The sequence below is a fragment of the Dermacentor albipictus genome, chromosome 1, assembly GCF_038994185.2.
Source record: "Dermacentor albipictus isolate Rhodes 1998 colony chromosome 1, USDA_Dalb.pri_finalv2, whole genome shotgun sequence".
Classification (NCBI taxonomy): domain Eukaryota; kingdom Metazoa; phylum Arthropoda; class Arachnida; order Ixodida; family Ixodidae; genus Dermacentor; species Dermacentor albipictus.
In genome coordinates, this window is record NC_091821.1 from 77,433,121 (window position 1) to 77,443,138 (window position 10,018).

The window sequence follows — 10,018 nt, forward strand, 5'->3', positions numbered from 1 at the left end:
CTATAGCATTCTGCTGCTAACACAAGGCGAGGGATTGATTTGCCAGCCATGGAAGTCGCATTTCGATGGGAGTCATAGGTGCGAAAAAAAGCTCTTGCACTTAGATTTAGTTCATCACCTTTTATTGAACCCTTACACTTCAAAATGCTATTGCACGGGGGGCATGCTTATGCAAAATCTAACACCAATAGAAAGCAAAGCGCAGAATTGTAAAACAACCATCTTTCGTAATAATTCAAGTGTGTAAATATTCATTGCATCAATATGTATTGTTCAACAGCACTGCACAAGTAAGCATGATCAGGTATAGCAAGTACTCTGTCAAGAAGCTGGTTATACAGATGTATAAATGTCAAGGCATGAATGCTCATACTACGTCGCACACATAGCACAAAGAAAACCTTTTTCAAGAGTTGTCCCTTCTGGCAGATATGAGTGGGCCATAAGCAGCAGAAACTTTATTGCAGGACATTGTGTAATACCGCTTATGAAAAAATGAACAGAGTGAAGAGGCTTTTAACCCTTTATTGACGAGTGTTGCCTACAGGCAACACACCAAAAAAGAATTTTTTTCTTGTCGAGTTTAAGTATCAAGTACGAAGTTTCTAGCTAAATGTCTTCGGCCAACACTGAATGACAAGCAGCAAGCGTTGTTGGTTGTCAATTTGTTAGTTTAGAGCAGGAACACTGGACGAGGAAGAAGAAGTTTGGCACGTGACTCACTGTCTTGTGCAAGCAAGTTCAGAGGAGACAGGCCAATGCAACGTATGCAGCTGCATTGGTGTCGCACATCTGATGTAAAGCAAATGAAATGGGCACCTCTGGTTCACATATGATAAGAGCTGTCTATACAAATGGAAAATAAAGCTAGGTGGCTTCAATGGGGTGAAGCCCACTTCCAGTTTCCTGCCTGGGGTTTTCCCTCTATTGCTGAAAAATTTCTGCAAAATATTTTTTCTTTTTGTTGACTATGCTTACTCTTGACGTGTTTTGCATATTTAGATAGAACAATAAACATGTTTTCTCGGTATTTATATGTCTCGTCATTAAAGGGTTAACAGCAGTACCTCATGCTGCTCTAATAAGAGGAACAATGTGCAAAAACATTTCTGGTAGAACACTTAAACTAACTTTCTGAAAGACAGAAAATTCCAGGTGAGAGTTGGAGGTACGTTTAGCCCACACACACCAACAACACGGGCATACTACAAGAAACACTACAGCCTATGGTGTATTACAGTCTGTGGGAAAGCTATCTTATACAGAAATCAAAAATGATGCAACAAGCCCTCGACAACACTGCAGACTTTCTTGGCTAGTCTGGCCTCTCGCTTTCTGATAAGTCAGCTCATATCGACGTCAGAAAAAAAGAAAGACTAGAATCAAGAACTACCCCAGATTGCACATAGTGATCCACATAGCTGGACAAATATGCCCGCAAGTCAACATCCACAAATCCTCAGCTAGTGTAAGCCCATGACGGCAGAGCCAGCATGTGGGTGAAACAATTATGCAATGCCTGGACGCAACTTCCACACCTGGTGAAAAGAATAATCTCGAAATAACGGGGGTGGGCGAGCGGATACTATAGAAAATCGCAGATGCTGTGCTTGTGTCCAAGGTATGGTACGGTATGAATTACCAACAGCACACAAAAAAGACAACTCATCGAATACAGGCATCGGGTAGTAATAACAGGTCTTTCCAACTGTACCATGCTTGAAGACCTCTATGAGAAAGAGCTAACGAACAAGCACCTAGACAGAGTAGAGTTGCAGCCTGCAGCACAAATTCTTTGTCTCAAGAGCTCAGAACCTCGTCCCAAGATACTATGCCAGTTAGCATATGAGATGCAAACACCCCTCCCTTCAGAAAGGCAACCTCGGGAGTACGTGAAGTTGAAACACAACAGGCCCATACCGTGAAATATGGGGACAAACAATTAGGCCAGGAGATTATATGCAGCTGCCAAACAAACACAGGAGGTTGCTAATCACGAAGATGCAAGCAAACATAAGGCACATATAGTACACTGATCTGGCAATAGCAGTGTAACAGTAGTATGACACTACATAAAACTAAACCCCATATAAGTGAGTACCATTTTAGGTCATCCTACACCTAGAAAAGCTGAACGGAAAGCAATCAAAGCAGCACTTGTAATGCAGATTACACCCTGCACAACACCCTGCATGGATTCACCAGAAACTGTCTGGGCCTGCACATCACACAAGATTGTCAGGAAAATCAAGAGATTAACACGCGACTTGCCAGCACATGGCCAGAAATTAAATTACAGGATACATAGCCATGCAGTTATTCCAGGACACAAGCGGGCTTATAAGCCTGACATAATAACTGAAAACTAGATGAGTTTGTGTGTATTCATTATTAACTAAAGTGCAACAGATAGACAACACACAAGAACGAAGCGCTCTGTGTGTTCACTTCGTTCCTGTCCATTGCATTTCTGTTGCAGTATAGTTAATGAATTCATAAGGCTGCACAGGAGAAGAATGATACCTCTGCCCAAGGGCCCGATCTCGCATCCAAATCCACACGTGTGCACACATACACACACAAATGTTGCAAGAGTGCATAGCATGGAGCAGTATCAACAGGATGACACTAGATATGGATGAGGACTAACTTTCAACTGAGGTTCATTTGTAAAAATGTGGCGAGTTGTAAAAGGGCGATGAGCAAAACGAGAACAAGGTGAAAGCAGGAGGCAACGTTTCGACAAGTGGACTTGTCTTCTTCAAAGTCCACGTGTGGAAACGTTGGCTCCTACTTTCACCTTGTTATCATGTTGCTCATCGTCTTGAATTTCCATCTCCTGCCTTCCCCGAATTTTCCCCAGAAAAAGAAAGACATCATTGAAGGATAGATAAAAATTCGTGCTTGATGCAGCCAAACATAAATAAATATGCTACAGAAAGAAAATAGAGAAAAATTCCAAGTGCAGGAAAAAATAATTACAATTGCCAATCCTGCATGCCAGCACCTTTCAAGAAACACTGTTGTTATTCCAATAGACAGACTGACAGTTTGCTTATGCAATGCAAGCACATTCTTCCAGTTCCATGCCATTGGGGAAAAAATGAGTTTCCTGGAAGGTAGCCACTTGCACACTTGGTCATCACTGTTTTTTTTCCCTGGACTTGTATATCTATACGTATTTTCCCCCTTTCCTGCTTTTATGTTTGGTTTCATCAAGCACTAGTCTTTATCAGGTTTTATTGCTGCACTACTTTGTGGTAACCTTTATAGATCACTGCACTTTCACAATAAACCTTTTAATTAGAAGTTAGCATACCCTGTTCTTACTGCTTCACACTGTAAATTCTTGCTACATTGGCCAAATAAAAGATTTTATAAGGTATCATGAGGGCTATTAAAGTGACTTGCTGCAGTCTAAAAAAAAAACGAATAGCCTGGCTGCAAATGGCACCAAAGAACACATAGGACAAACAAGAAAACCGTGATGATCTAACAATCAAAAGTTTAATGTACACACCGAGTAAATGCTCGCTGACAAGCAATAGACTGAACATACACAAAAAGGAGAAGCAAAAATTCATGTGCATTTCCTGACGGGAAATGCATCCATTTTTAGCGGGGGCCGTGATGTCAAGATTAACCCAGCATTTTTAGATCTACAGCTTCCGTAATTTCTCTAGGCAGCCGATCTGCACAGAATGCTAGCTTCTTCCTCTACGATGCACGCTCAGATGTGGAGAGTGCGTTGTAGAGGAAGAAGCTAGCATTCTGTGGAGATCGGCTGCCTAGAGAAATTATGGATGCTGTAGATGCAAATACACTGGGAGAATCTTGTGTCAGCATGGCCGCTGTTACACTTTCAGAGATGGATGCGTTTCCTGTTGGGATCTGTATGGACACGCATCAGATCTTGCTTCTGCTTTTTGTGTAAATTCGATTTATTGCTTGTCGACCAGCATTTACTCGGCATGGTCAATAAACTTTCATTTGTTAGAACACCTCATGAGATTATCTTGGTATCTAGCAGAAAGGTGTTCATTCTTTTTAGAGTGAAGCTGTATATGCCTAGGCGAAACACTCATGGTCCGATCACAAGAACCCTAGCGTAGGGGTATGAGCCATTGTTTCGGGGGTTGTGAGCCATTGTTCGTCTTACATGAGGGATGGAGACATTTCTTGTTGGGTAGACATAGAAATTGCTTATGCATTTAACACATAAACATTTATCTACGCATTATTCCAAGGAAGGGACACAGAGTGGGACGGGGTTAAGACAAGATCATGATGTCATAATTATCTTGCAGCAAAGGTGTGGCGGGCCAATGGCTACACTGATAGTGACGTCATTTCTCTCTAGCAGCAGAGCGCGCGTGCAGAAGTCTCTCTCAGACTTCCCTATAGGTTCAAAAATGTGTCCCTGTATTTAATTAAATGAAATGTGCAGCCCCGGTGTGTCACTTGGTAACTACAGTGCATAACTGAGTCATAAACATTATGATTAACGCATTACAAAACACAAATGCGTAACATAATTCAGAAAGACTTCGACGGACCACCTGGATTAACACAATGAACCGCTGCTCATTGCACTTTCGAAGATGGTGATCTTGCAAAGTGCAATGTGCGGCATTCCAAATAAACAATGTGATAAACCCAAGCCAAACATGTGCATAACCTCATTAAGAAACACAGACATAACCAATAATATAGAAAGACTTTAATAAGCCATTGGAATTAACCCAGTGATAAAAACCGGGGCTGCACATTTCAGCTTCGCTGGTTTACCGTCTGTACAGGGTGCATGGGCAGTAACTTTTTCTGTTATTGTTTGTTAAGTATTGTATAATGTGCCAGTAAAACACGTTGGGCTAGTTGGTGCAATGTAGTGGTACTGCTTTTTTTTGCTGTTTTTTTTTTTCTTAATGTTGTGCCCTTCTTCCTTTTGTAACAACTTTTTTATTCCCCCTTGCATAATACTCCAACCTTGCAGCCTGCGAGGTATATAAATAAATAAGTACATAAGCACGTCATTCATTCATCTGCATACACCTCGCACCATTCCTTGCTCAACAAACGTCACTGTGTTGATGTCTCGCAGCGTGCATCTACATTAACTGCCGTTTGCGTTTCGGTATGGTTTGTGAACAGTGTAATGCATAAAGATTACATGACATTAAGGTTGTGACCTATGCGGTGCATAAGCAAACCTTGCAAAAGATGACAAGTTGGATTGTTGAAAATAAGACAAATGGTATATATCGCAGTTACTTTAACAGCATTTAATTGACCACTTGACAAAAACTTCATTTCGCATAGATTCCAACACGTACACTGAATCTGCAGTTTTCTTTTTTGCTTATTAATGCAGTCGTTACTGCATGGCCACATTGTAGATTTGAAAACAAAGTGAAATAAATTTGTTTCTTGCAATATAACAATATGTGTAGATCACTGCGATTGTAACCCCAGAACTTAATACAAACATGCACACTATAGGACGCAGACAAATGTTCAGGACAAATTTCAGAATGTTTGCATTCTGATACATATGAAAGTGAACGGTTTCATTCCATGACTGTCAATGAGAGGGAGAGAGAAAACTTAAAAGTGTTCGTGGAACAAAAACGCACTGATAAGCTTAGACATATAGTCATTGCTTAACACTTTCGAAATGAATAATTATAGCTTGCTATCGACATTGAAGCAGCCATTCGACAGCAAGAAAAGGAATCAGTTTTTCCAGCTCTGAACATTGAATTGCAGGAAATGCAAGCAGGCATAAAATTCTGACAATATAATGTATAGGAATACCAAATTGGAATAAACATTGAGGCTTGCATTTGTACTTTCTCTGGCTGAGCAATCTAGTTTGAAATGACTCCCATAAGCATGTCGTAACAATGTTGATCTAATATAGGTTAAATGCATGACTAGCTTAAGAAATCTGGACGATTGCTATAAATTACAGTGAAGAAACTATAATATCTAATAACATTAATAATATAATAATATTTATTTCCACAAAACAGGCTAACCGTGAGAGGCGTGCGAGGCTGAGCAGAAAGCTGAAAAATTCTACGGCAAGTGCGCCTGCCGTGGGCCTACGATCCTGCATTATGAATAGCGCGTATTGATATGGTCTTCTTGTTAGAAGTTCCGAGTATACTACCAGCGCGAGACACGGGACAACAAAGTGGACGAGAAGCGTGTCTTTTAGAATGCTATGTTACAACGTACAGGTTTCTACAAAAGTGACGGTAACTGCTCGAAACATTTGATGCGTCGGCTTTTGCGCCTTTAGAAATATTGAGAGGGGGCTCCCATATATATATTCGCAGCGCAAGCACGGCGATGGACGAACCAGGCTAGCGCTAAGGTTGAATTTCACAACACAATTTTCATTCCACGTCGTAATCACACAGATCGTTTGAGGCTTCGTTCAGGGGCACACGCGGGCGTTCGGGTTGGTGCTTCTTGTTGCGTTTGGCGTAAGAATATGGCTAGGAGCAGGCACCACATATGCGCAATGACAGGCAATATACACGCATCATTTCTCTAGACGCTGACGCCGAGCACGGGTAGCGCGAGGATCTTGTTGGGCTGACACGACAACTTCGTGGCAGCCGAATTTCGAATACTGCATATACGGTGAGGGTAGCTATATGAACTTGTCGATAGGTCATCTTGCAGATTGTTGTAGCACAGGCAGAACAAAACGGTCATGGAAGGTAGATAAGGCAACACACACCGCTGAACCACCTACGAACAGCTGTTTACGTGCGCGATGTCGCACTGAACTACAGAAACCGCCGTCGCGCACCCCAAGACAAATCTTAACTAACGTTTTTAAATGAGTAAACGTACATATTATTTGCTTATAATCAAAAGAAGTCAATAATATTATAGTGTAAACGTTTTATTCACTACAATAAATGAATTATGCAGCGTGTGCCACGAAACCTGGCACTAAGCAACCCTGGGCGTCGCACCAGTCGCATTGTTAAAGTCGCAATCATGTGAAATGAGCCCTCTAAAAATCGCATTGCGACGCGTGCGACAGCACCGATTTTCGTCGTTGCAGTCGCATCATGTGAAACAGGCTTTTCCCTTGTCACTCAATAACAGCACAACGTGCCCGATCCTTTGATACAACCTGCCGAAACAAGGCAGCACCAGCGGACACTTTTTGGTCAAGCAAAAAAAAAAAATGCAACATCATACATAAAGCCCGATTCGGTCAACAAGAAAAATCTACAACGCGTACCACGATGTCGGAAGAATTGACTCGCGGAAGGCGCGAGTATGCAGCTGTTACGATCACAGACACCGCAGATTCGATTGCATAACTATGGCTTTCGGGAGAAGGCTATGCACAATCACAACCGCGATCTCATGGCAGCAAACGTAAAGTGAGCAGAAAGGGATAAAACAGCTATCCGAGTGCAGCCGGAAACGTGCTTTCTGTTTATTTTTAGCGGAAACGCTGCCTTCTGTTTCGTTTATATTTCCTTGCCGAGCTATAAAACCATGGACAGCTGCATGTTCGATGCAAAGAGGCACACTAACGACCACGCACACAGGCACGATCTCACACGTTGAACGGCCTTCAGAAATCAAAGCGCGACAATATGGAGACAGAAATAGCTGCGCGCTGGCAAGATTATCAACCAGCGGAACGATTTTCTGTTTCACTTTTGTCGAGAGCAGCCGCCGTAGCCAGCGAAAGCGTCAAATGAGAGCGAAACACAAGGAGGATGCCGGTCGGCAAGTCGGTCTACAGGTCACATTTTATCACTCAAACACACACAAGTAGTTGCTTTTCTCAAAAAAAGAGGGGAAACACAAAAAATAAAACCCCACTACGCCAGCAAGGTGCGCGTATCTTAGCAACGTGGTGGGTAACAGCGGCGGCGTGACGAACGAGATGCCGTTTAGAATGGCTCATCATTCGGCGGAGTTGAAATAAAGGCTACGGCGATGGGATGACTAATTTCGGCCATCGCAAACACACTGCAATTAAGTCAGACAAATCTCGGAAAGAAAATTGTAGTGGGTGTGACTTACTATAGTTGTAGTCCTCTTGAGAAAACATGTTGTCCGCGAGGAAACTTCGGTCGATCTCCTGCTTGATTTCCATTAAACCTCCTGTAAAGGGTAGGAGCTCGGTGTCCATTTTTAATAATAAATCCTCAGTGAGATCGGTTATCATATAGCATGCTAACGACGCACACCGGCAAGCACAAACAGTGAGACGTCCACAACATGGACGACGCTATTCTAAAGTTCAGTAACTAACGGCGCTGAGATCGTGAGCCAGTGGTATCATCATCAATTAACTTCGAAAATAGAAATATGATCGCATAAAGCAGCAGAAAGTAAAATTTACTTTCTTCAATGAAGTGTCTCATTATATAATAAAAAACTTTACACTTTGTTCACCTTATGTAGTGAAAAAACAAATGTCGTTTTTTTTTCTTCCCTCCCCCGTGCCTCCCCCCCCCCCTTTTTTTTTTGAGCGATTGTATTCGCCAATCGCACGGGCGTCGCGACAGCCATAGAATAAAGAACAACCTTAGAGAAGGGAAACTGTACCTTTGGCAGTGGTTCGAAAATAAGCAGCGGCAGCGCATGGAACTAACTTTCGGGGACGCCAGATGACGTTGCTCAATCAGGAAGCGGAAGTGCAAACTTTTTTTTTTTAGCGCAAAATTCAATATGGCCGTTTTTTGCCGGTCGCGTACGCTGGTACGTGCCGTGCTTGCCCTGCAGGCTATGCGGCATGCCTCAATGCCTTCGCTGCCGCTTAGCTGGTGCGTTCTAATTGCCAAGAGCCTCTACTGACGCCCATACAAACAAGCCACAAGTGAGTGAACAGAACGCGCGACTTTATTGGCAGAAGACAAGCAGTGTACATCCTCGTGCAATAGCAGAAATAAAATTTGCATGTCGAGATACGCTGGAATCATTGACGCGAGCTCGTAAACGGCTCACCGTCGTCGTCGCACGTGGTGGTCAGGTTAACGAGCAAGAACCAGCAGCGGAAACATATTGGACAGAGTGTGCCACTTATTTGCAGCGACAGTCGCCGTTAAAAATGCCCAAATTGCATTGCGAAGCAATCGGGAGACGCAGGCATCTGCTGCCGCAGCCTACACAGCGACATGGGCTACCCCAGATTTTAGCCGTTCACTCCTTTCCAACCTGCACGTTTCTTTTCTTTCGGGGGCCGCTAATGTGTGGCTCACACTTGGTGTCTCACATTGTCTCGCTATGGACAAGTCGCTTTCGTGGGCATCGCCTCCATCAGCTACTTTTGCGGGCCTTTCCACCCATGTAGCTATCAACTTCATACGCATCGGACTATGTAAGCACGTATGCTGGTCTCCGTTCATGCCTAATCGCGGCCGAGAAAGGCCAGAGGCACAATATGCCCATTGCTGCAGCAGGAAAGCGCGAACGGGGAGCACGAATCACGGTGCATGAAAATTGGGAGTCTATGTCGCTGTGCAGGCTGCAGGAGCGAATGCTTACTTCGAGAGACTGCTTCCCAGTGCAACCGACCAGGCCGCAATATTCTAAAAACATAACACTGCGACCATAACCAAGTGACATAACAGCAAAATTAAACAGCAATCAGTCACCGCATGAGGTTCAGACAATACGTTATACATTGGCGACGAACTATATGGCAACAGTGAGCATTCACATACACGGGTCTCTTAGGGTACATTGAGCTGCCTACCTACAGGCGTAGTGCCCGACTTCGTCGCACGTGGTGGTCTACTAACGAGCAACAACCAGCAGCAGAAACAGATTGGACAGAGTGTCCCACCTGTTTGCGGCGACAGTCGCTGTTAAAGATGAGCAATTTGCAGTGCAAAGCAGTCGGGTGACGCAGGCATCTGCTGCCGCAGCCTACACAGTGACATGGACTACCCATCATTTTAGCATTGACACCTTTCCAGCCTGCATGTTTCTTTCTTTTGGAGGCCGCTAATGTGTGGCTCACACTTGG

At 43.5% G+C, this 10,018-nt stretch overlaps 1 protein-coding gene across 1 annotated transcript in view; it reads right to left on the minus strand.

Annotated features, from left to right (window-relative positions):
* The window catches only part of LOC135917641 (cyclic AMP-dependent transcription factor ATF-6 alpha-like), a 119,352-nt gene extending 111,067 nt beyond the window's left edge, over positions 1-8,285 (minus strand). Inside the window, exon 1 of the mRNA XM_065451214.1 lies at positions 8,068-8,285. Within this exon, the coding sequence (XP_065307286.1) occupies positions 8,068-8,212 (145 nt within the window). The 5' untranslated portion in view covers positions 8,213-8,285. The remainder of the gene's footprint in view (positions 1-8,067) is intronic.
* Between the last annotated feature and the right edge of the window lie 1,733 nt (positions 8,286-10,018).